General features: G+C 42.2%; 1 protein-coding gene across 2 annotated transcripts in view; it reads left to right on the plus strand.

The window, feature by feature from the left end:
* The first annotated feature begins 1,533 nt into the window (after positions 1 to 1,533).
* RGS7BP (regulator of G protein signaling 7 binding protein) overlaps positions 1,534 to 26,896 on the plus strand; it is a 128,516-nt gene continuing 103,153 nt past the window's right edge. The window contains exons 1-2 of one of the 2 annotated variants that reach the window (XM_077117291.1): positions 1,534 to 1,698; positions 2,614 to 2,780. In XM_077117291.1, coding sequence (XP_076973406.1) covers positions 1,534 to 1,698; positions 2,614 to 2,780 — 332 coding nt within the window. The remainder of the gene's footprint in view (positions 1,699 to 2,613; positions 2,781 to 26,896) is intronic. The other variant, XM_077117295.1, reaches the window with a different exon arrangement.

A 26,896-nucleotide genomic window follows, 5' to 3' on the forward strand; every position in this document is an offset into this window, starting at 1 on the left:
CTCCACATCCCCTTAAGAACTTGACCGGAAAACTCAGGCTTTTCAACACATGGTAAGTTCCCTGGTGGCAGATCCTTTTATCTGTCCCCTTTAAACAGGTCAGTCATGGGAATAAGCTTTCTCAGAGCATTAAGGTTGACTGCTCTCCACTCCCTGTTCCTCCCCCAGGGTCTTAAGATGTCTACAGTAATGGTGGCTTTAAATGGCCCACCACCACCCTCACCCCTTTTCATGCTAGCATCCCTCCGCTTTCCTGGATCTCCACAGGCCTTTGGATCACTGATATTCCACAAAGGAGAGGAGGGTCATTTTTAGGGTACAGGGAAGCCTGTTGACTTTACTTGCCTAAATCTGTATTGGGAAACTTTCAGTTGGGTCCTGAGACCCTGGAATTCAGGACAAAGACCTTTTGCAGCCGAAGTAAGATGGGGGTGAGGATCAGTGGGACAACTTCTGGAGGTTGTGCCCCACTCCTGCTCCAAGCGCCCCACCCTACCCCCAGGTTAACAAAGACAAAGCAAACAAGCAAGAAAAACGACTGGAAACAAAGCTTTCCTTTTATATTATCAAGGAATTTTCCATTTGAAGCAAAAACCTCACTCTTTCCTCGGTCTGGACTTTGAAAATCTGTGGTCCCAGACAGTCTTAAATAATGAGGGTCTCAAGTTCACACTGGTCTATTTGGAACCCGTGTTTAGGTCCTAGCATGTAGCGATGTGCTCCACTCTGATGACACTTTTCGTTTCTAATAATAGTGTAGATGAAGTAACATTGCAATTGATGTTCCCGGGGATTTGATTGGATAAGTGCATAAAGTGGAAGGGGGGAGAGGGGAATGTATGGACCGATCACAGTATTCCGATCCTATCAGTGTGCAGGGCGGCTTGCAACGTCAGCCGGACCGATTCCTTGCGTCTACCAGTCCCGCCACGGCTTCATTTGGGATCTTCAAACAGATGAGTCCGTAGAGACTAGGGATCAAGGCAGCAAATTAGAGCCAATTGCCTGCTTCGGAGAAGGCCAGCCCTTCCAGGCCTGGCGACCGGGGAGGGAAAGGAAAAAGGAACCCAGTGCCGCCGTGGGAAGACAGTGAAGCAAGAGCAACACCCCCCGCCCCCCCGTCCCCCCAGCGGCGCAGGCTTTGAAAGCTGCTCCCCTATCTGAATCGAAGCGCGGAACCGCGGGGCCGCGCGTCTCTTCTCGTCCAGCCTTGCAATCCATGCCGAGGGAAAGGTGATGCGAGCCTGCGCCCGCGCCCAGCTCTCGGGACAGGGCCCGCAATGCTGCTGAGCTAGAACTTGACTGAGCCCATTCCTCGCTGCTAGTGGAAGCGATGCCGCACTGCACAGCCAGCGCTTCCCCCGCTCTCCTTCAAGCTGAAGGTTACCCACCCGCGCAGCCAGCCCCAACCCTGTGAGCTGCGCGCCTCTGGTCCCAGCTCCGGCTGCTCCGCGGCGGCGCGCAGGGCAAGTACCGGGCCGCCCGCGCCGGGGCGCACTGCATCAGCGGCTTCGGCTTGGTGGATGTGTATGCATGAGTTCTGCACCGAATGGGCGCAAAAAGCGCCCCAGCCGGTCCACCCGCTCCTCGATCTTCCAGATCAGCAAGCCCCAGCTGCAGAGCGGGGATTGGGAGCGCAGGGGCAGCGGCTCCGAGAGCGCCCACAAAACCCAACGAGCCCTGGACGACTGCAAGATGGTGGGTGAAAGCTGCGCCTCTTTTTTTTTTTTTCTTCAGGAGAGGGGGTGGGGGAGTCGTGTATGTCAATCGTTTGCTTGAGTGCCAGCCACTCCCCACCCCCTTCAGCCCTTCCTTGCCAATCACGTGCACATGCTCTATTTTTAAATCTGCAGTCCCCCAAATTCGGGGTGACACCCAGGTCGTAATGGCCCCGTGAAGGGAAGTGCCCCGGCAAGGGTCTGGGGTGTCAGCGGCTGTAGGTCGTGCCTCTCCCCCCCTCGGAGAATGGTGGATGCGAAGGACACGGTGAACTGGCACGCTCACCATGGAGGGAGCGGGTAGGGGTGGGGGTGGGGGCGGCAAGGGTGCTGCCTTTGTCGGGAGACAGTGGCAAACAAACCCAAACAGAGCGCACCGGGCGCTGCCGACCGGACCAAGGTTCCAGCGCCGAGGCTGTGGCGGGTCTTCTCCGAAGCCAGAGAGGTTCACTGGCCAGGAGGTGGCGAATGGTTTGCCTATTACATCCTGCTTTGGTTTCTGTCCTAATGCAACTTCAAATCCATATTCAACCTCCTTGCAGTAGTAGAGAGAAGCGCCTATGCGGAAGTCCCCAGGATGCTTCTCTAGTGACCTGGGAGTGGCACCTCAGCTCTCCAAATAAGCCCTTGTTTCTCAGACACTGACCCGGTGGAAGCAAGTAGGTCTGAAAATAGAGCTTCCATGACCAGGCCTGCCCTGACAAAAATAAACACTTGCTTTGGACAAAGAGAAGTGACATCTTTGTGCCTCCAGCTTTAAACAAGTCATGGGCTCCTTAGCTGGAGACTTGGGGAGGTAGATGAGCGGGTCAGTGAAGGCCCCTGGTTATGCACCCTGAAGTTGGAAACTTTGTGATGAGAAGTGTTTTGTGAAAGAAACTCGCTTCTTTTTCAGCTTGTCCAGGAGTTCAACACACAAGTGGCCCTATACCGAGAGTTGGTCATTTCTATTGGGGACGTCTCGGTCAGCTGCCCCTCACTCCGAGCGGAAATGCACAAGACAAGAACCAGAGGCTGTGAAATGGCCCGCCAGGCACATCAGAAACTTGCGGCCATCTCGGGGTAGGAAATACTTGGCATTACTTGATAATTCATATAGATAATGCATGGATGATGATAGATGTTTATGGTAGCCGAGGTCTCAAGTGGGCACTGCAAATTTTGTGTTTTAACTGATCATTCCGAGATCAGGGATCTCTAGAGATTTTCAATCTGCTGGCCGCACACTAGAATTGGGGGCTTATGATTCTTTGTTGAATGTCTAGGCATCAAACTAAAGTTAAATCGTCATGCCTCAAGATGATTTTTTCATCTGCTGCTGAACAAAAGGCCTGTGCAGCAGAGAAGAAAATCTTTGCTAAACCCTAGATTGACTAAACTATTTATACCATCAGATAAATTCCTATGATACCACTTAAAATAAAACCCCTAAAATAAAGTCTTGGATATAAATTACTCTCTTCTCTGTAGTGATATAAGAGGGATATTTGAACACAAGGAAAGCTCTTCAAAGATTAGGGAAATTCACAAATCTAACAAACTGAGATATGTATCCCCCCATCCCAGTTATTTCTGTTTATTTATTTTAGCACATTTATGGATTTCCAAACCTATTTTAGGTGACAGTACAGTGAGTGAAAACTTTTCTCCTGAGACCCCCATCCATTCCTTCCTAATCTCTCAATATTGGGAGAAAAGTTAGCAACGAATTTTGTTAACAGCTCCTACTTTCATGATAAGTACTTAGAGTAGGGAAACACAAGAATGTTTACACAAATAGGTTAATGTGAGTGCTTGATTTAATACAGCCCTTATCTGTTTATCTGTATGAATATGACTTTAGCGTATTAGAAGTTCAAATTAGTCAGACTCACCTGATAATGTTGCAGACTGATCACTTTTAAAGAATATACCCTATTTACCTATTTGAAAGCATCACTCTTTGCCACCTTTAATGTCAATAATATATATATAATGATTTACTGTTATATAAAGATTAGAAAGCCTCTTCTAATAACTAGTTTACATTTGACGATGTGCTTTTTTATTACGAAAAAGATACACTATGCTAATCGCCTGAAAGTGAGTGATAAACCAAATATGTTCCAAACTTATTTTATTTAGTAAAAGTATTGAGAAGCTTTATCCTTTTCTGTTAACACAGTACTTAACAAGAAATGAGTTTGGGAGTGCGTCTGGCAGTGGAGGTGGAGAGGAATTAAGTGCTTCAGGAATTCCAGGAAGAAATGCAGCTGTGATAAATCCCAAACAAGAGAGAAAAAACAATCGGAGCGGGAAGGAGGGTAGCGGTGGGTTTAAAACTGTAGAGAAATAGTTGATTCCGAAGCAAGAGCAGGTTTAGGACAGAGGACTTCACAGTCAGGGCTAAGGGGAGCATCTTAGTAAACTTTGTGTCCAGAAGTGTAGGGTCAGCTTCCCCCAGGCCCTTTTAGCTGGGACTCAAATCTATGACATGTCCTCATCAGAGAAGGTGGACTAGAGAAATTCACAAGAAGGTCAGTTCAGGCTAGTTTTGCTCAAATTCAGGTTCTTCCGAAGGCTTGGGAAATAAAGGGGCTGAAACCACTGTCTAAGAAAGTAAGTTTTGAGGAGCTGAGGTTGATTTTATTTAACCCAGGGTTCGTGGTTCTTTGTTAATTGGTTTCATGTTATCTGTGGGTTGATGATAATGGGAGAACTTTTACAGGAATTCGTGGGAAAATAGTGTTCTTAGAGCCTTGCAGAGGTTAGCCCACCTCCATAAAATGTTCTAGGGTAGAATTTGGCACATTTTCCTCCTTAAAATAACAATCAAGTACAGTTTAACCTCCTTTATGAAAAATGACAGCAATATAATTGAAGAAAATCCCTTTAGATCCCCACCATCTGGGCTCCATTAAGGAAGGATGTGATTCCCCTTGGCAGAATTCCATTTCTGATATTGCTTGCTATGTGGGATTTCGTTTCAAAGTGGAACTGATGGCTGATAGAGGGGCTCTAGGACTCACTTTAAAGTTTGAAGCAAGGTAAGTTTTAGGAAAGCAAAGATTCTTGGGGAATGTAGAAAGGAAAAAGAATTTCCTGAGTACCTTCAATTTGCTGGCACAATCCAGCTAATTCATAGAACAGTCCTCCAGGGAAGGGATTATTATCCTTATTCTACAAATGGCTCTCAGAGAGGTTAAGGAACTTGCCCAAAGTCACACAGCTAAGAAGTGGCAGAGCTATGACTCAGCCTCAGGTTTACATGATTTTAAAGTCCGTTCTCTTTCTTCTATATAATGCAGCCATTCAAAAAGTATTATGTAAAAAGGAACAAAGTACTGATACATGCTACAACATAAATGAACCTCAAGAACATTATGCTAAGTGAAATAAGCCTGTTATAAAATACCCCATAACATGTAATTTCACTTATGAGAATATCCAGAAAAAGCAAACATGGAGAGACAGGGCATAAATTAGTTTCCTGGGGCTGAGGATAGGAAAAGGGAGTGGCTAAAAAAGAGCTTGAGGAATCTTTTGGAGGTGATGGAAGTGTTCTAAAAGTGGATCATGGTGATGGTTGTATAACTTTGTATATTTATTAAAAACCATTAAATTGCACTTTAAAATGAGTGAATTTTTTAGCATGTAAAATATATCTCAGTAAATGGTTTCTTTCTTAAGATTATGATAAACATCACCGTGATTAACACTTGGTTTTTCACTGCTTTATTCTTTTCTATATGTATTGCTTTGAATGAAAGAGGTGTTAGCTATAGCGATGGGGAAAACTTATCAAGATGCCTGCCCATTAACTAGTATTTAAACACCAGTGCTTTGCTCTGAGCAGTACAGCTTGGGGAAAAGCAGAACTCAAAGGAGTAAATTAAATCACAACTTCTTAGAACCCAGTCTACTACTTCCCTACCCACCAGACGGCTTGGGGACCAGAAGGAGACAAGGTAGGAGGTGGGCAGAGTAAAAGAGGATAAAAAGATGGTAAAAAGAAGGAAAAAATCAGTGAGTTAGAATTAAAGATGCCATGTAATGCTGCATCTCTTTCACCCCTGACCGCTGAAAATCTCAAGGGATGGGAACCACAAGAGAAGAAAAACTCGACTGTGTTTTTGCCTAGCTTAGCCCCAGGTAAGAAGTCCACCTTCACAGACACAATCAGTAGCATTTTCTCAATTGTGTATAGATCAGCAGAAAGACAATGGATACTTTCTGGATGGAACCAGCCGGATAAATCCGAAGTCTCTTCTGCCCAACTTGATTTAGCCAAGTTATTACATATTTACAACCCTGAGCCTCCCATAGGTGTTTAAAGCTAAGAGGCATCTTAAAGATTACTTGGCAGAGTGATCCCCAAACATTTTTTATTTTTTATTTATTTTTTTACTTTTTTATTAACTTTTTTATTGTGAAATATGATATAGATGCAAAAAAGCAATAAATTTTCCAAGTACATTTTAACAAGTAATTATAGAACAGATTTTAAAGTTTGCTATGGGTTACAAGTCCACGATTCCAAGCAGTTTTTATTAGGAGAGAACCCAATCCAAATGTCGATGTCGGGTTACAGCGGCGGTGGTCTTTCCTGCTGGAGACACGCAATGCGTGTGCATATTTGTGCGTGCGTGTGCGCCTGTGCGTGCCAGGGGTGGGCTGGAGGTCTGGGGCCCCGTGTCCTTGGAGTTCTTTCCTAAAGTGACTTCTGAGGCCCTGCGGAAGAGAATCCCTCCGGCTCCATGCCGCGGCGAGAACAGACTTAACACCATCTCCTTGTTTTGCGTTTCATGAGTCTGAAGTTCAGAGGATTTGGGTGGCTGTAGAGACAGCCTGACAGAGTAGCAGTAAAGACGTCAGAATTCAGGAGAACTTGATTTAAATAACAGGCTTTTATGACCTTGGCAAAATTACTTAACTCTCTGAATCTTAATTCCCTCATCTGTAAATTCGTTGTCGTGTCCACCTATGGAGATTAGGGGAGGCAGATGTGTGGAGCGGGCAGCAAGTGGCCAGCGTGGGGCTGCTACCCTGCCAGTCCGAGTTTGCGCTAAGACAAGACTCTTGGTCTCTCGTTGCCTGGCCATGCCTTTTCTCTTAACCGCGCTACCTCCTGAGAAAGAGAGAGGAGCAGGTACACAGGGTAAGGGCGACCCAGAGGAACCGGCGTCCTCCAGCCACACCCTGGAGTATGAGCTGGTGGGCTGCTGGTAAGGATTCCCACTTCTCTGCTGCTGCTATGGAGACCACAGCCGTCTGCGTTGGATTGCATCTTCCTTGCACTGCTGCTACCTTCTGTTAGCGGCCACTGAAAAGAGTGAAAATGTAGCAAGGTTTATTCCAGATCTTAAAAATGAGGTTCATAGGAGAAAATGAGAGAGGCAGTACAGTATGATGGCAAAGAGCATTGACTTCAAGTCAGAGCAGAGGTGGATGAAATTCTGGATTTACCACTTAGTAGGTATCCACGTGTGTATTAATATATAAATGGCTTCACAAGTGGTGGAGGGCAGTACAGTACATGGCTAAATACATAGACTTTGGGGTCAGACGACCAGTGTGCAAACCTCAGTATCACTGCTTATTAATAGAGTGAACTTTTGCAAAGATATTTTCCCTTTGTGCCTCAGTTTCCTAATCTGGGGCCTATATCATCTGATATTGCGAAGATTCAAGAAATTAACATGCATCAAGCATTTAGAAGACTGTCTAGCATACAGTAAATGCCAGGTGTGATAGCTATTATTAAGTGCAGATGAGTGCTACTGTGGTTAAGAATGGATCTAAAATTCAGGTTGTCCATTCAGGTTATTTTTATAATTCATGAAGTATTTTTCAAGTAGACATCTTTTCTGGACTAAATCCTTGTTTACTTTGGTTTTTACATTATGTTCTGCTGTATTTTCTAGGTTGAAGTTTCCCAGATGGCTATCAAAAACCTTTTCTTGAATACCGTGAAAATCATATGGAGATGTGAGGGTTCAAATGTTCAGTTTAGAAGCATTTTCTTTGTATAAATCGACCTAGGTTCTTCATGATCATGTAACATTTTCAGAATCTTTTGGCCGAGTTCTGGTAGAGACTGGTGTCATTGGATTCCTGTTCAAGCCTCTGTACACCTCAGTGAAAAGGCTGAATTAAATGACATCTCAGTGTTCTGCCTTCATCATTCCAGTGTTCTAAGTTAATTCATGTAGAATCCCCCCAAACTGGTTTGCAGAACTTGGATAAAAAAAAAAAAAACACTGTGTAGGAATTTTGGTGATCGAATTCCAGAAATAATTTGTAGCTATGTAAACATTCTACGTTGACAAGATGAATCCGAGTTTCCTAATGTTTTGCTGGAGCGGTGTAATGAATATAATTGAGATCCGCGACTACAGATTCGGGTTTTTCCCTGCAGAAATGATTTACCTGACTGGCCTGTGTATTTCTTTCCTTTTCTTCTTCCCCTTTTCTCTTGTTCTTGCTTCTGGGTTTGTTTGTTTGTTTGTTTCATTCTGTTTTTGCTCGATCCCCTTTTTACTTTTTCTGCTCTCTTTTCCCAGCCCCACTTCCAGCCGGCGTCTTGCCCTCTTCCTTGGTCTGTTCTTTAGGAAGTTGGGAGGTGGGAGAATGAGGATGGGGGAGTGGAATAGATAACTCCATCTTCATCCGTAATGCTGCCTTCACCACTTTCTGCTTCAGCAGCAGCCATGTGAGACGGTAGAGTAGGCAGAGGGCTTGGTGACTGCAGAGGCAGTTTCACTTTTTTTTGATCCACAGGTGGAAAGGACCTTAGGGGGGGCAATAACAAGTCTCTTCTGTTAGTAATGAGGCCTGAGGTTGGCCAACATGCCATGCCACCTACTATGTCCTTTATTTCTCCTTCCTATTATGGAGAATTTTCCTTTTAAGCTTGCAGCACACACTCGTCGGATAGTGAAAGGCACAACATATTTACACCAAAAGAATACCCTATCCATTAGAGACAATGATGGGAGAACAATTTCCTTGACCCTCCTGCAGTAGAATGTACACGTTGAGTTGTTTTGCCCCGAGGAAATGGCTTTCTGCCTGGGACCATCGACATTCGCTCCCTGTGCTATGGCAGGAAGATCGCCTGGGGCCCAGTGTTCTGTCATTTGCAAGAGTGTAGCTCATATTAGGGGTGGAGGCCATGACGTGGACTAGGATGCTTTCTGTATGAAATGGATGTGTTCACAAAGGCACCAACCCTCAGCACACTTAGTACTTTGCCCTCACCAATGTAGTTGGTGTCTGAAGGTGGAATAAAAATCAAACTGAAGGAGAGAATCCTGAGGAGAATAGAAGTACCTGACAATCCATACTTGGGTTTTCTCTTTGTCTGGTGCAGATGGGAGAAGTGAGCAGGTGGTGGTCCTGCGGTGACCGTAAGCATACCCTGGCAAGACACTGACTCACCCCAGGTTAAAAGAAGAATGCTACTATTAGCAACTAAATTAAAGTGATATGGAATCTAGACAGACCCCTCCCATTGCCTGTTGAAGTTCAGATTTCTTATGTTTTTTGAACCGACTAATGACTTTCACTTTGTTAGAGCCTCCTTAATAGATGTTCCAATAACGAGAAAATTAGATCCAAAATGAACTTTACTATTAATTACATGAGAGCAAGTCCATGTTTCATTCATCTCTGCCCTCCAAGTATGCTTCATAGGTGCATCTTGTTTGTTCATTAGTCTATTTGGTATATTTTAAATTATTCTTAAAAGAAACTGGGTCTTTCCACAGACTTGGAAGAATAGAGAAATTACCTTAATGATTACCTTAAATTTACAACTTTTCTGTTACCTTTGTTATTTTTTCTAGTTTATAATTCTAATCCTATATTCTATAATTCTAAAACCATTATGTTGGGTTCTAAATAACAGAGGACTGAAAGAGCATGTCTGAGGTCAGGTTCTGAGGTGCAGGAGTCATTGCAAAGAATCATTGGGCAATGTTTATTTTAGAATTATCTACAACATAATTATGTCTAATTGGGGTTATTTGATAGAACTATCACCATAACGCTGTCTGCTTGGAGGCTTTCTATTGAATAATTGGGTAGTCATTTACCATCGAGATCACCTTTTTAAATGATTTTTAAACTTTTAGCCCTTGAGAGTTTGTGTCTCATTCCAGGAAGATAGCTATATAAAGCAAGTTCCAGAACAGAAATCATGATGCCACTCAGTTTGTTTCCTTTGCTCTACACGACATGACTTTTTTAAAAATCACAAAAAAACATTTAATTGCTTGTTTATATCATATATATAAACACGTACTAAACTTATTTGTTAAATAGACTCTTAATAGGATAAAGTGTCTAAGCCTTTAAATAGAAGGACTTGATTTAGCAAATAAATGTTTATGATCTAATAAGAAACTCCAGATACAGTCAGGTTAGCAAAAATCAACTTAACAATTGCAGCTCTAGATACATAATAAACTAATGACCTGTATCAATTTAACCGGGTTCAAGCAGAAGGAGGAAATACTTTGTAACCCAGGAGAACTCAAGCCCCAGAGTATTCTTAAGTCCCTAAGAATAAAAATCTTGATTTGTGCTGCCACATATCCCGTCAGTTGCCAAACCTTGTAGTGCTTTGTCTTTTGCAGTGTCTTGTATTTTTCCTTCCCCACCCCAATTTCAGTAACCCTCATGTTAGTTCATAATCGTCTTCCCTCAGGCCATGAACTATTGCCATGCCTCCCAATTGGACTACTTGCCTTGAACTCACCTCTCTCTCCAACACTAAATCTAGACCAATTCTCCTAAAACTGTCCTCTGATCATGTCATTTCTCTGGGTCAAAACTTCCAAAAATTCTCCATTACCTAAAGCAGGATTTCCTCAAATATGATCCCTGGATCACCAATATCAGAATCACTTGGGGTACCTTCAGAATCAAAAGCTCTGGCAAACAAGGCCTGGAAATCTGGATTTTTAACAGTCAGTGTCTCTGTTCCCAAGAGATTCTAACATGCACGCAATATGGCCTATTGACTAAAAGCAGTGATTCTCAACCTTGGCTGCATGTATGAATCACCCGGGGGAGCTGTAAAAACTACAGCTGCTTGACTTCCATCCCTGGACTTTCTAACTTAATTGGACTGGGATTCAGCCTGGGCATTGGGATACTTTTAAAATCTCCTCAAGTGAGCCTTTGTATCAAAAAAGGTTATATTTGGCTACGTTTAACAAAAAAAATCTCCAAGTTGCTTAAAGACACCAGAGCTTCTTCTGTCACAGAAAATAAGCCCTAGAACGGGCAAATTCAAAATTGGTCTGGTGGTTCCATGAAATCATCCATCTGTATCCCATCCTTAGTTTCTAGCTCCCACTCTCAATATCACTTTATGATACAAAATGACTGCAGCAGCTCCAGCCATCCGTCTGGTCCAAGTTCCAGACCAGAAGGAGGTGGAAACATGGAAGGGCAAAGAGCCACACTTCCCCCATTGGATCAGTTTTCATCCAGCAGTCCCAAACAAAATACCCTCTAGAATTATATCGCGTGGTCGCATCTGATTACAAGGGAGACTGAGAAGTGTATTCTTTTGGCATTGCCACCTTAAATAAAATCAGGCCTTAATTACTAAGGAGAAGAGAGAGAATAGGTAATGGGAGACGATTAGTGGTCTCTGTACCCACTCTGTGTTGTTGGGTTTATCTTTTACCACGCTTATTCAAACTGTTCTACTCCTTGAGTGGGTGTCACAGGATGACCCCATCCTGTTAGTCTAGGCCCATGGTTTCTGTAAGTAAGGGCATACTTTTAAGCTACTAAAAGGAAAAATTCACTCTCCTGAATGTCGGTGTCTTACTTGAAGTTTTGTTGTGGTCCACAATGCATCTCAAACTGAAAATAGAAACAGGGAAAAGGGTCCCAGGAAGATTCAGAAGGCATCTTGATGTTTTTAAATGAACCCATGGAAAAAATAATAAGATTCAGGAACCAGTTCTATTTGGAAGAGCCGGAAGTCAGGCAAAGTGCCTCTGAAAGGGCTAGAGTGCAATTTTCACAAGACGGGATGTGAAATGGAATAGGGTCTGCAAAGAGAACAAATAGTGGCACACAAGAAATCAATTTTTAAAAGATCTCTCTGGGGCAGGCCACCCGGGTTCGGTTCCCGGTGCCTGCCCATGTAAAATAAGTAAATAAATAAATTAAATTCTCAAAGATATCATACTTCATGTGCTTATTTCTAAAAAAAAAAAAAAAAAAGAAAAAAGATCTCTCTGACCTTGCGTGGAACTAAATTTTTTTTTTTGTCTCTTAAAAACATTTTTTTATTGTGAAATATAACATATTTTAAAAAGCATAAATTTCAAAGTACATTGTAACAAGCAGCTACAGAACATATTTCCGTATTTGGTATGGGTTACAGGTTCACAATTTTAAGTTTTTCCTTTTAGCTGCTTTAAGACACTGGAGACCAACAGAAATATCAATATCATGATTCAGCAGCCGTACTCATTTGTTAAATCCTGTCTTCTCTGTTATGACTCCTCCTTCTCCTTTGATCCTTCTCCCGATCTTTAGGAGTATTTGGGCTAGGTTCAGTCTAACTTTTTCATGTTGGAAAATTGTGTTGATAATATAGGATAGGGGGATGGAACTAGTTGATGTTCTTGGAGAAGCTGGCCACCTCTGGGTTTCAGGATTTACCTGGCCTAAGATCCATCTGAAGGCTGTAGGTTTCTGGAAAGTAATCTTAGTGCATGGAACTTTCACAGACTCTCAAATAGAGCCCTAGGTGTTCTTTAGGGTAAACAGGAATGGTTTTGATTGGGGTTTGGCAAACCTTGGTCATTAGCAATATCTAGCTGAAGCTTGCATAAGAATAGCCTCCAGAATAGCCTCTCGACGGCATTTGAACTCTCTTAGTCACTGATACCTTATTTTAGTACATTTCTTTTCTCCTTTTTGGTCAAGAAGGCATGGTTGACTGCACAGTGCCAGGGCCAGGCTCATCCCTCTGAGCCATGTCCCACGTTGCCAGGGAGACTTTCACCCCTGATGTCATGTCCCATGCAGAAAGAAGGGTAATGATTTTTTTTTTGCAAAGTTGGGCTTAGAGAAAGAGAGAGGCCACATCTGAGAAACAAAAGAGGTTTTCTGAAGTAACACTTAGGCATAACTATAGATGGACTTAGCTTTTCTGCTACAGAAATAAGCTTCCTAAGAGTGAGCCTCAAGATCACTTGACTTGGGGGTCCCTCATGTTTGAGACAGTATCATGGGTTTCCCTGGTGGTAAACCTTAATAGTTCCATATTTTTTTCCTAGTCCCTCAAGGGTAAAAAGTTTTTAAACCTCTTTTAATAAGTCAAGGAAAAAGTTCATCAAGTAGTTAAAATCTGAATAGCTTTTAGGAATTACAGGTGGAGCGGCAGCTGAAGAGTTCATGGAACCATGGTTTTCTAGATATGAAGGTAACTGCGAGATCTACGGTCAAGATGGCAATGAGCTAATTATGGGAAATTGAATTTGAAACTCTTTATCCCATATAAACAATGTTATGTATAGTAGTTAGGCAATAAAAATATTTAACCCATAATGTCCTAAATTATAAATCTATTCAAGATATGTGATGGTGTTTTCAATGGAGAAATATATTCTTTCCAAATGCTGGAAGTGATCGCTCCCTCTAAGAATCTATTCATGGAAATTCTACCATGTACCACATGCTATTCTAGGTGCTATAGATTTAAAACAGCTCTGAACAAAATAGAGGAGGTCCCTGAATTCATGGTGGGTGGCCATTGAGAATAAACAAGCACATGAGTGCATTTCAGATAGTGATAAATATAGTGAAAAAATGAAATCAGGTGATATTAAAGGATGATGCAGTATGGGTAGTTCTTTTCAGACAGGGTGGTAAGAAAGGCCCCTCTGAGAAGGTGACATTCTAATTGAGATCTGACTGTGAGAGGGATAAGTCATATGATGATCAGAGAGACAGTGGGAAAATCAAGTGGAGAGATCCCAAGATGATCCAAAGTCGAACATCTGAGGAGCAGAGAGAAGGCTAGATTATTAAAAGACTAGGCTTCAATGACTTAAACAAATTAGGATTTTTTTTGTTCTCACATAATGACAAAGTCCAGGCATGGTTCAAGAATATCAGGGCTGAGATTTCTGTAGTACTCCAGGGCTTTTCCTCCAGGTCCTAAGATTGTTGCTGCAGCTCCAGAGATTGCATTCATGGTCCAGGCAAGTAGGAAGGACAGAGAGCAAAAGGCAAAGACGTAAGGCAGTTGTGTCCCTGTTTTGAAGGACTTCCTCATAAACTTCATACGCCCACTTCCATGACTATCTGCTTGGCCAGGCCTGTGTCAGGTAGCTTCCCTGGCTGCAGATTTTATGATCTGATTTCAACACTTCCTTCCATATCAGCCAGCTGGTGGGAACAAGAGTTTCCTAATCTCTAAACCAAAGCAATGCTTCCTGAGATCCGGGACAGGGACTCTGGCAAGGAAAGGAAGACAGAAAGGACAGGGAGGTTGGGTGCGAGAAGTGAGGAGAAAGGTGCTGGGGAAGAATGGAGGAGAAACCTCAGCATCTGGCCTCTCCTTCCTGCCTATTTCTTTTCTAGATTGTTCATTCATTTATTCATTCAACACTGAACATTTATTATGGACCAGATACTGTGCTAGACTCAGGAAGTATAATCATGAATAAAATACAGCCCGTGCCTAACATCTGCATAAAGACAGTATGTAAACAAATCATTGCAAACAGTATGATTACAATGCTGGAACACAAATGTGCAGATGATATCTTAGGGATATAAAGGAGGCAACAGTCAGCTCTGCTTGAGTGGGGCAGCAAGGGAAGCCTTCATAAAGGGGATGGTGTCACTTGGGCTGAGCTTTGAAGATCAAGTACCTATGACCTTTCTCTTTTATCTGTGTGGCTTTCAGCTTCCTGCCATGAGTAAACCTTGGAGAATGCTATTCATCTGTCTTAAACCAAGGGAAAAATAGAAAAATAGGAGTTTAAATGTGCTGGAAAACCCACCATATATTGTACCAGAGGGTACACTTACCTCATGATTAAAAGAGCTCATCTGAAATAAAAAAGATTCACTTAAAACTGAGTGAGCTAAGGGCTTTTAGAGGTTGGCACATTGATTAGGAAATTCACCTACAAGTAACAGAGACCAGGGGACAGTGGCCTAATTAAGGAAGCAACAGTGTAGGTGGGGGATGCTGGGGTTGGTTCACCTGTTCAGCTTTGAGCAGACCGGGGTCCTTGGTTTCTCCTTTCCCTCATGGTTCCGAGGTGATCTGTTCCAGAGCAAGTAAGGCTCCAGGGCTGCCTCTTAATTCTAAGTGAGGCACCCTGGAAGCTCTCCCAGAGCACCCGGAAAACTAAGTACTTTTAAAATCTCCATTTTGTAATAAATTGAGGCTCAGAAAAGTTGAGATATCTGGTCAGGATATTAAGTGGGGCTGGGGCTTGAACATTGGTCTCTCAGGTACCTGGTTCTTTCTTCTCACTACTGCATAAGGTGTTTTCTCCAGCCTCTTTCTTTTCTTGGAGTGGCACAAGATTAGCCTACCTGCATTCCTTCCCTTCCACTGTGCATACTGTTATTTTCGCTCAGTCTCTCTCTTTCCCTGGATGGACACACTTCAGAACAAGTTCCTCTTCAGCTAGTACACAGCCAATTTGAGTGGTTTTTAAGGTTTCTTCCGTTGGTAATAAGAGAAAAACAGGCAGAAAGGAAAAATAACGAAATTATGGCCTTCCTGAAGCTAACGGTATGAATGGATCTTAGCTCTGAATTTGCAAGGTCTTAAGCACTGCACTCTAAGCCCCAAGTTTTGGTGACTTTTTCTCCTTAAATCATGTCATCTCAAACTTTCCAACCATGGGCATCTTCTTTCTTAGTTTTTTTGCCTATGTAAATTCTGGAATGACCCTGTGGAATCATACTTTGACCAGACCTGGTGGTCTGCATTCTGAGTGTTGGAAGAACTGATCTGCTTCTTCTCAGAAGAGGGCATTTTAGCAGGAGCAGGACTCTGTCACCGCAGTGACAGTGGACACCCCACCCTACCCCAGGGCACAAATGAGCATAGGGGTGAAAAGAGAAATCGATGCGAGGTGAAGAGCTCAAAGAAGACCACTTCCCACTGGGGTAGGGGGAAGTCATAAGAAAGTAACATTTTGCCTCGGGGTGTAAAGATAAGAAGCTCTCATAGGGTTAGAGGTTGGGAAGTGGTTATCAGACCAATCACAAAGTGCCACGTCTTAAAATACCAAAAATCCCTTGCTGATAAACCCACAGGACCTCCTGCTCTCCCAGAAAATAGAATTTAAAGTCCTAGGGTAATTAGATTAAATTATATTAAATTGTCTCCCTCAAGGGATTTCAGGTTTTCAGCCAGCTCTGAATTTTAGTCTGTCTTTTGCTCTGTCAAGGGGTCTAATTTTGAAGTGTTCCAAGATGTCTTAGAATTCTAATTTCCGGTCTTGCTATCCAGTCACAGAGCTGAGGAAAAATGTGAAGCCAATGCATCTTCTCTCTTAGATATTCATTATCAGTAAACAGATAATTCCTGATTTCTCATCTTCATTATCATATTTTTATTATTCCGTAATCCCGAATACACCTTTTCGTCTTGGAATTAAGGAATAAACCATCACCCTCACCAAAATATTTTTGATGCAAGAAAAGCTTAAGTAGAAAATAGAAAAATTATTCCTAAAAATTTTCCTGGCACATAGTAAGAAGCAAAAAAGGAATCAAAGACCAATCACCTTCTTAAGAGTCTTGTCCCTGTTTCATATTAAAACTTTATTAACTACTCTCTGTGTACCTTTTTGTGTTTTTGAAAATATCAAAGATATTTAAAAAATCAATTTGTTTCAGTATCATGGTAATCCTCATCTGGAACCTGTTTAAAAGTAATGGCTGGTACAGACAGACCTTTATGAGCACCACAGCAGATTTTTCATCTTCAAATGAACAAGATGAAGCATTTATTAATGGTTGGAATCTTTCTGATCATGATTTGGGAGTGTATAATTTGTGAGCACTGCTTTCCCCTCCATGGAAGAGAGAAGTATTCAACCTACTCAAAGGTTCAGCCCCCAAAGTGGGTCGGTTCCCTTGCCCATGCTAGATAGCTGGTAGCCCCAGCATTCATAATTCTCGGAGTGTATAGATGTATGGACATTTGAGAAGCCATCTGTATTAGTTTGCTAAAGCTGCTGGAATGTAATATAACAGAAATGGAAGAGCTTTTGTAAAGGGAATATATTTTGTTACAAGTTTACAGTTCTAAGGCCAGGAAAGTGTCCAGACTAAGGCATCCAGGTAAAAATACCTTGGCTCAAGAAAGGCCAATGTCTGTCATGTGGGAAGGCTCATGGCTGGCGTCTGCTGGTCCTAGTTCCTGGTTCCATTGCTTCCAGCTTCTGTTGCCAGTGGTTTCCTCTCTAAGCATCTGTGGGCCCTACTTAGCTCCTCCGGGACACACCTCTGGCTTGCTTAGCATCTCATGGGGAGGCACATGGCAATGTCTGCTGGGCTCTGCCCGTGTTTAGGTATCTGCTCTCTGTTGTCACTCCAAGCATCTCCAAACATGGTGTCTCTGTCAGCTTTGAAGCAACTCTTCTCCAAATGTCTACATATGAGGTTTCTCCAAAATGTTTCCCCTTTTAAGGGACTCCAGTAAACTAATCGGAAGCCACCTTGAATTGTCAGAGTCACATCTCCATCTAATCAAAAGGCCACACCCACAACTGCATGTGTCGCATCTCCATGGAAACCATCCAATCAAAGTTTTCCACCCTAAACGATAGGTCTGTCTCCACACGACTGGATCACGATTAAAACTTGGGTTTTCCGGCGGGCCGCGGTGGCTCAGCGGGCAGAGTGCTTGCCTGCCATGCCGGAGGACCTCGGTTCGATTCCCGGCCCCAGCCCATGTAAAAAAACAAACAAACAAACAAAATACAATAAAACAAGAAAATGTTTAAAGATGTTTCCCTTTCTTCCTTCCATCCTTCCTTCCTTCTCTCTGTCTTTCCTTCCCTTCCTTCCATCCTTCCTTCCTTCTCTCTGTCTTTAAAAAAAAAAAAAAAAAAAAAAAACTTGGGTTTTCTGGGGTCCAGAAGGGTTTCAAACCAGCACTCCTTCTCTACATGCACGGTGAGAGGGAAAGCTATGGAAACACTTGCGTGAGCAAAGTCAGCTCACAGATTAAGGTACTAGGACCTCCTTCTCTTTTTTCCTGAGAGTAATTTCATGGGGAGGAACAGGATTTGAGGAAGACTGCCTTATCTAAATTGGGAGACTCCCATGAATATTTTTCATCGTGAATCACATTTTCTTACTATCTGAGGTTTGAGCTTCTGTGGCTACTTCTGTTTGAATACTGTACCATCACTGCATAATGAGGAAACTGCTCAGATTATTTTAGGGCACAGCCTGAGCCATAATGCAAAATCATTCAGCAAATGTTCCTTCCATGAAACAAGCCATATCAACTGTTTTTATATTCAAAGATTCAATCTCTTGTTTTCTGAGGAAGAAATATATTTTAAGCCACCCAGTCTGTTCAGAGTCAGAGTGGCTTTAAATTATTCTCTAAATTTTAGCAATAGGTTATTGTATGGATTTCATTGTAGATCTGATGTGAAATGTGAACCGAGTTCAGGTATCTATTTAGATATAATCTATCCAAAAGAAATGTGATCATAGCTCATTCCAAGAAAGTCTTGCTTCACTCTTTGGCATTAAAAAGGCATTCTTCAACTTCTGAGAAGGAAATTCTGTGGGATGTGAGGGGAAAGAGGCAGAAAGGAAGGCTCACATAAGAATAATTTACCAGGAGGGCAGGCCACGGTGGCTCAGCAGGCAAGAATGCTTGCCTGCCATGCCAGAGGACCCGGGTTCAATTCCCAGTGCCTGCCCATGTAAAAAAAAAAAAAAAAAAAAGAATAATTTACCAGGAAACAAGGACAAAAAATGGGGAAGAAGAGCCAAATAACTCTCTTTGGGAATTATACTGATTAGGGAGTTGGTAGGGTCAAGAGATAAAGGATTGAAGTTCAGGGGCAAGTGTATATTAGTTTGTTAGCTGCCAGAATGTAATGGAACAGCTTTGAAAAGGAGAATTTAATAAATTACAGGTTTATAATTCTAAGCCAATGAAAATGTCCAAACTAAGGCGTCCAGGGAAAGATACCTTATTCAAGAAAGGCTGATGGGTTTGGAACCCCTGTGTCAGCTGGGAAGGAATGTGCCTGGCATCTACTGGTCCCTTGCTCCTCCTGGGCTCTGTTGCTTTCAGCCTCTGTTCCTGTGGGGGTTCCTCACTTAGCTTTTCTGGGGCTGACTTTCACCTCTTAGCTTTCCTTAGCTCTTTCCAGATTCTAGTTTGCTTAATATCTCATGGAAAACCAAATGGCAGTGTCTACTGGGCTCCAAGCATCTCCAAACATCCATGTCTCAGTTTTCCGAGTGTTGGCATCTGTGTCACCTCTCTCTGAGCTTCCTCCAAAATGTATCCTCTTTTAAAGGACTCCAGTAAGTCATCAAGACCCACCTTGAATGGGTGGAGTCACATCTTCATCCCAAAACTGGGTGTGTCACATCTCCATGGAGACAATCCAATCAAAAGATTCTACCCTATGATATTGAATTAAGATTAAAAGAAACACCTGCCTACACAAGATTGGATCAGGATTAAAACATGTCTTTTCTGGGGTACATAATACTTTCAAACCAGCACAGCAAGCAACCACAATGTTAGTTGTTGGAGATGTGTGCAATTCAAGGGCTCCAAACTCAGATCCAACAGAAGTCCAGGTAGGTGATGTACAAGAGTGAAGTGGGCTAGGTGTGGCCGTGGTAAGCTGGAGAACACAGGCCTGCTGATCAAAACTGGTGGTTGCCACCAGGTTTCTTTGATTGTTGGTTTCTATGTGGAAATGTAGACCAAATGTTGCCAGGCTTGTAGCTTTTTTTATTTTTTATTTTTAAGGAAAGTCATGAATTTGGATTTGTATGTGAAATACCCTGATATTTTAAATGTGGCCAACAGAAAAAGTTCTGCCCACTAAAAGTGGCCCTTAGTCATTAGTGTCTGTTTCTGTTAATTATTACTTGTTTATCTGCTCAGAATATTTGCATGTGATTTGGATGTGAACAATTGGAAAAATGCTTGAACGTTTTATCATTTTGTGTTTGTATTAGGAACTATGACCTATATCCTTTTCTACTTTCTTGGTTGTTTTCAGAATGGCACAGTGTGGAGTGTTAAAACTTGTGAATACCTATCAGCTCATTCAAAAGAAATCTTACCAAACATACACACATACGAAGGGTAATATATTTTGGTTTTGAACTAATAGTTATAATTGAGGCCAAATCTATTTGCTCAGCCTTAAAAACATGTTAAATATTTAAGCATTACTGGAATTGCATCTAAGGAAAGAAATGATGTGTTACTGAGTCAAATCCTTGAAAGACCTTCTCTTTTGCTAACACAACAATATTTAAAATCATATAATTTATACATCACTATCTTACATCAAACAGAAGCCATTTATCTCATTATTATAAAGATCAAGACAAATGAACTATTAGGTATATAACACACTGAGGTCCACATGCATGCTATATATTGGGCAAACATATTTCAATTCTATCTAAAGGATCTCCTAAAGGGAAATATTTAAAAATCCCGTTTTGGCTTGGTTTCTTGTTTTTCATATGATGTAGTAACTGGTTGAGTTTAACTGAAAGAGGACATTGTATACCAAATAATGGCAAATGTCAACTTGCACAAAAATGAGTTATTGCCCATTCTAGGCAGCTGTTTCTCAATTCCTGGTAGAGTCTTCATTCTGCGACCAGCTCTTCTGCGCCCAAGTATAGAATCTATGCCAAACATTTCCCTTCCAAAATGTACTGTGTCTCTATTTCAAGACTCAACATAGCCCAAAAGATCAACCATTCCTTCCTGGTCCTTCATCCTACTTCCCCCTTCCTTCTCCATAAAAGTATTCAGACAAAATGGGACTAAGATAAAGGGATTAGAGCGAGAAAGTCACAGGTGGCTCCTGGGAGGGAAAAATGGGTAAAGAAGTTTATACATTTGAAGGAAGTTGGATCAAATGACTGACCTCCAGAGTTCATAAAAGCTCTAAAATCCTGGGATTCTCTGATAATTTCCTTTCTCTTGATTGTTCCCTCTACATGAAGATTCAACATCCATATCTATGATTCCACATCAACATTCCTGGCATCAGCCTTACACTGCTAATACTATGCCGTGAGGGGTTTTGGGGGACAGTAGAGTCCCCAACTCGTACACTTTCAGGGTTCTTTTGAAATTACGTTCTTATTATGTTCATATATTAATCAATTTTATTTTTAATTTTTTATCTCTTTCTCCCATGTGACGATGTCACTTCTTGCCACTCTCCATGTAACCCAGATGCCATATCCATCCTTAGCCCAAAAATCTCATTCTGGGACCACAAAGTTAAATTTACAACATGGTTTTGTTTTTTGATTTTGTTTTGCATGGGCAGACACCAGGAATTGAACCCAGGTCTCTAGCATGGCAGGCGAGAACTCTGCCACTGCACCACCATCACCCGCTGTACAATATGGGTTTATAAGCCAATTTTGAATCCTTGATTCTTTATTAACTTACATTCTAGAAATTAGCTTTCCTCAAAGCATCCACAGTATTTTGCTATAACTCCTCAAAGAGAGAGTGCTATGAAACCCTTAGCTGGTTTGTCATCACAGGCACTACGTAGCCATTTGTAGACCTGCCCTCCCTGCTTTGCTTCAGCTCCCTCTTGTCCCTGTCCACTGCCTGTAAGGCCCTTAGCACAGCTTCCACACTAACACTGTTCATCGTGAGAAATCAGGTGAGCAGGCCATCTAGATGTTTGAAAGTCCTCAGTCTCCAGGGCAGCAGAGTGGTGCTGGGTTCCATACTGAAGTATAGAGAGAAGGGTCTCCTCCCCAACCCTATGCCATACTCCATCAGATGTTGAGGGCTGGAAGCTATTCATTGAACCTTCTGTCTCTACTCCATCTCTCCAGAGATCCAAATTTATTTTGGAATCCATGTGAGGAACAGACACCATTCCACCTACCACAGTCCTCTTTCTTCTTCCTAAGTCTATGTCTCAGCAAAACCTACTCCCTTCCTCCTCCGGGTATAAAAGAGATTCCCCCAAGCAACTACAGTTGCAAATACTCATGATGGAGGTGGAGATGGGTATGGCAAAAGACAAAGGGATAAGAGAGGATGTTCTTTTTTGGGGGGTATCTCCATCTTACTTCAGCAGTCTGAAAGGCCCTATTAGATTTCCGTTCATTCACACAGCAAATATTTACTGCATTCCTATTTAGTGCAAGGCCCTGTGCTCTGTGCCACAGAACATATGGAAATGCATATTACTTTTGTTTGTTCATTTACAAAGAAATCCTCTATAGTTTCCTTTCTGTTAAACAGTCGTGTGTGTGAATATGTGTGCATGTGTATGTAAGCAAAATCACTTGATAGGCATCTTTTCGTAGTAGAAACAACTTTTCATTTAGTGAGGAGTAAATATTATCATATTTTCACCATTACATGCAAATGAATTTACCATGCACATCTTTCAAAATCGCTAAGAGGGAAAGGGAGGCTAGATAGAAGTCTGTGAAATTGAAGTATCTATACTTCCAGTAAATAAACTATTTTACCATGGTTGAATAACAATTGACATACTTCCTATGATTGAGTTTACCCAAAAGTTTCACAGTAAATTAACTTAATAGTTGTTTTTAAAAGTATAATTAAAAGATTTTTTTTCTCTCACCTCATACTCTTGGATGTAAAAAACAAACTCTCGTGATTCTTATATCCGTAGCCAGACTTCTTGAGGATAAAGGACAAAACCCATATCTAGAATGTTAAAAGAATTTCATAATCTGTAAGAAAATGATTCTGAATTCAAAGAGAATCCAATAAAGGGATTCAGTACAAAGGACTTCTCTGTCTTCCTCAGAATGCTTTTCTCATCAGTTACCAAGTTCCACCCATTTTACCACTTACTGGCTTTAGGGTCTCCTCTCCTCTCATCTTCCTTCCACTGCCATCTGGTCCCCCATTATCACTTACAAGGACCATTGCAACTATCTCCAAATTAGTCCCTCTGCCTTTGTCCTATGCCTTCTAATTTACTGGTTCTCATCCTTGGGCGCACAAATTAATATTTTTGCTTGATTGGTATAGAGTGTTCATAAAAGAAAATGTTTTAAAGTAATATATACCCATTAAAGGGCAGGCCATGATGGCTCAGCAGGAAGAGTTCTTGCTTGCTGTGCAGGAGACCCAGGTTCAATTCCCCCAGCATGCAGAGTTCTTGCTTGCTATGCGGGAGACCCAGGTTCAATTCTCCCAGCAGGCAGAGTTCTTGCTTGCTATGCTGGAGACCCAGGTTCAATTCCCTGTGCCTGCCCATGCAGAAAGAAAAGGTAATGCATACCCATTGCAGAGCGTTGGAGATGGTTAAGCAAGGAGCATGATGATTAGACCTGCACTCTGAAGAACTGCTCTGTGCCAGAAGGAGGGTAGACCAGAGCTGAGCTTCTCAACAGGGCTGCACCTGACCTCAGCCTACACCAGTTAAGTCAGACTCTCTTGGGGTAAGATCCAGGCATCCAGGCTTTGTAAAGCTCCACAGACTATGTAAAAATAGTATTGGGGGTAAATGTTGATTTTATGGATCCTGAGGATTGTGGTTACTTTTATAACTGTCTCTTGTTAAGTTTTAGACAATTAGAAGAACAGCTGTTCCTTCCCAGATGATCTCAGGAAGTCCGTTCACCTTCTCTAGCATTGCTGGGGTTATTTGGATATACAAATTTAGAGCTAAAGTGAGTGCTCTAAATAACTTAGTCTGATTTCTTGCAGCCATAGAAGGCCCTGAGAGTTACATATACCCTTTACTGAAGAAATAGAACCAGCTATCACTTTGGATATTTTAGTACTTTACAGGATGCAAAATATTTCTACAAATATTATGTGTTCCTTTCTACACCTCTATTATCTCTATTTTACATATGAGAAAACTGAAGCTCTGAGAAGTGGATGGCTTGTCTTTGGCCACATAGTTGGGGAGTGACAGAGTTGGAAAGAGAAGACAGGTCTTCTGACTTCAAGCCCACAGCTCTGTCCACTGCCTTAAAGGCACCACTTTCCAGTCATCTCCTGCCCTTTTCTTTAAGGAATATCTGGGTAAGGAGGTTGGGGCGCAGATTCTTTATCTGTGCAGATACCCTCTCCCTCCATTTGCGTCTAATCATTTACCTTTGGTTGGCATTCTGATGTATTATGCAGATCTATAGAAACCAAATCATAGTGGGACAGCAGGGAGCACCCAGGAGCAAATCCACCAGAAGGAAGGATTCTGGCACTTTGATGTAATTTATTGGAGAGTAGTGTTCTGGGAATCGCATAGCCACTGAAGTCTCCCAAATCCAAGCCCTGGGATGGAACCTGTAGGTATGAACTGAAACCTGAGTTATTAAATGCAAGAGCTTTGTGGCCCAATTAACTTTGCCTTCACACACTTCAACTAAATGGAAGACATAGCACGCAGCGTTTTTCTAACTTGTAGAATCTGGCCTGGGGGAGTGGTGGGCAAGCTCCACCAGTTTCCCAGGCCTCAGGGTGCAATAGGTATCTGCACCTCTGCAGTCAGGAAGGTTCATGACAGTCCTGTTCAAGTTCCAGTCCAGCCTAAGAGTCACCCCCAGAGAACCTCTCTTGTTGCTCAGTTGTGGCCTTTCTCTCTCTCTAAGCCAACTCACTGCCATAGGTAGGGAGCAGGACTCCCAGAGGTGTAAATCTCCCCGGCAACATGGGACAGAAATCCTGGGATGAGCTGGGATCAGCATCAAGGGATTGAAAAAACCTTCTTGGCCGAAAGGGGAGAGAGAGAAATGAGACAAAATAAAGTTTCAGTGGCTGAAAGATTTCAAACAAAGTCGAGAGGTTATCCTGGAGGTTATTCTTACATATTATATAGATATCTCTTTTTGGTTTATGGTATATTGGTGTGGCTGGAGGAAAGTATCTGAAACTGTTGAGCTGTGTTCCAGCAGCCTTGAATCTTGAAGATGACTGTATAAAGATATAACTTTTACAATGTGACTGTAGGATTGTAAAAACCTTGTAAAGTCTGTTGCTCCTTTTATCCAGGGTATGGACAGAAGAGTAAAAAAAAAAATCGATAAAAAATAAACAAGTAATAGAGGGGTCAAAGGGTAAAATAAATTTGGTAGATGGAAATACTAGTGGTCGATGAGAGGGAGGGGTAAGGGGCATGGGATGTATGAGCTTTTTCTTTTTTCTTTTTATTTCTTTTTTTAGGAGTAATGCAAATGTTCTAAAAAAATGATCATGGTGATGCATGCACAACTATGAGATGATGGTGGGAGCCTTTGATTGTACATCATGTATGTTTGTGAAGATTTATCAATAAAATATATTTTTAGAAAAGTTCCAGTCCAACTGACAGCTCTGTGGACAGTCTGTGAGGCTGCAGATACCCAGAGCAGCTTACCGTGGTGACTAGGACCGACCAGGGACTGTGCGGACACCTACCAGCATTTTACAACCCCAGGGCGTCCTGAAGAAGTGCTGGTTTTAGCCAAGTTCATGAGGGCTCAGAGACGTTGTCATCTGAGGCCTGATGCTAAGGGACTTTGTAGCTATGAGTACAAGTGGTGAAAATCCTGAGACATTCAGATTTTCCTTAAGTTATGGCACTTAATTTGCCCTCTAGCCTTCTCCTGCACCAGCGCTAAAGCAAATGCTCAAAGCTCTCTAAAACCTGAGCACTTATAAGAGTACACTCTTCTCACCTTTCAGGGTCAAACAGCCCATGAACACTCAGAAGAGTTCACCAGACAGTAGGCTCTGGTGCTATTAGCTCACTGCAGAATGCTTGTAGGAAGTTGGGAGAAGCTCTAGAATACAGTTCTCTTGTTAACTTGCAGAAGCTCACACTGAGAGGCTCCCAGGACACCCACCTTGTGGCCTTGAATCTGGCAGCAACATGGGGTGTAGAACTCCTGGGAGAGTTTTAAAATACTGACATCTGGGCCCCAACACAAATGAATTAAATTAGAATGTCTGGGGTGAGGCCAAGCATAGTTTCTTTAGTCTCCACAGGGAGACTGGGTTGCCTCAGATGTGTTCATCTTCCTGATCTGGGGACTGAAGAGCTAGAGGGTGGTTGTGGGAAGACATTTTTCTTGGCAGTATTTGTTCTGGGTCCTAGTGAGGCTGCCCTCGCTTCACTGGAGAGAATAATCAGAAAGGAAGCAGGAAAGAGAGTCAGGAAGCCAGAGAGCCAAAGAGAGGAGACTTTTATTCTGTTCATTTTTCCCTGCTAGAAGATCCTGTCATATTTTTTGCTTGGCATTATGAAAATAAAAGGAAAGATATAAGTGAAAGTGCTTAGCACACATTTAGGCACAAGATTGCTCAATAAACGTCAGCCCATCCATGCATGCCTCCATTTGGTAACCTAGCTAATTATTAAATGCATCAACCCCTAAACGCTCATGCTCTGCGAGCCTCAGTTTCCACCCATGAAAACGTGGGGACAATAATAGCACCAATCTCACTGGGCTGCAGTGGCAATGATGTATTTAGGTAACACACTAAGCAAAACATACAACACATAATATAAATGTTCAATGCATCTTATAATAATTACATCTTATTCCAGTGTCTTCTAACCAAAAATACTTCCAGCATTGATAAGTTTTTTTGAAAAATAGAACCATACACATTCACAGTTTAAGGGATTGTGAAAAGATGGCAAAGTAAGAAGCTCCAGGATTCAGTCCCCCCCACCAGAACAACCATGAAACAGGCAGGAACTGTTTAAATCAACTGTTTCAAAACTCTGGAGTCCAGGGGAACACTGTGCAGCCTCCAGAGAAGAACGGGAAGAAGAGACTGGTAAATTATGGCAAATACAGTAAATTGTTCTCTCTGCATGGGAGTTACCATTGCCTAGGCCCCCCCACACACACACCTCATGGCAGGCAGCAGTTGCTATAGCTTGCTGGTACTGGAAAGGGGTGAGGGGCTAAGGGGATAAAAATCCACTTCCCCCAGATCCAAG

Source organism: Tamandua tetradactyla, chromosome 9, assembly GCF_023851605.1.
Source record: "Tamandua tetradactyla isolate mTamTet1 chromosome 9, mTamTet1.pri, whole genome shotgun sequence".
Classification (NCBI taxonomy): Eukaryota; Metazoa; Chordata; class Mammalia; order Pilosa; family Myrmecophagidae; genus Tamandua; species Tamandua tetradactyla.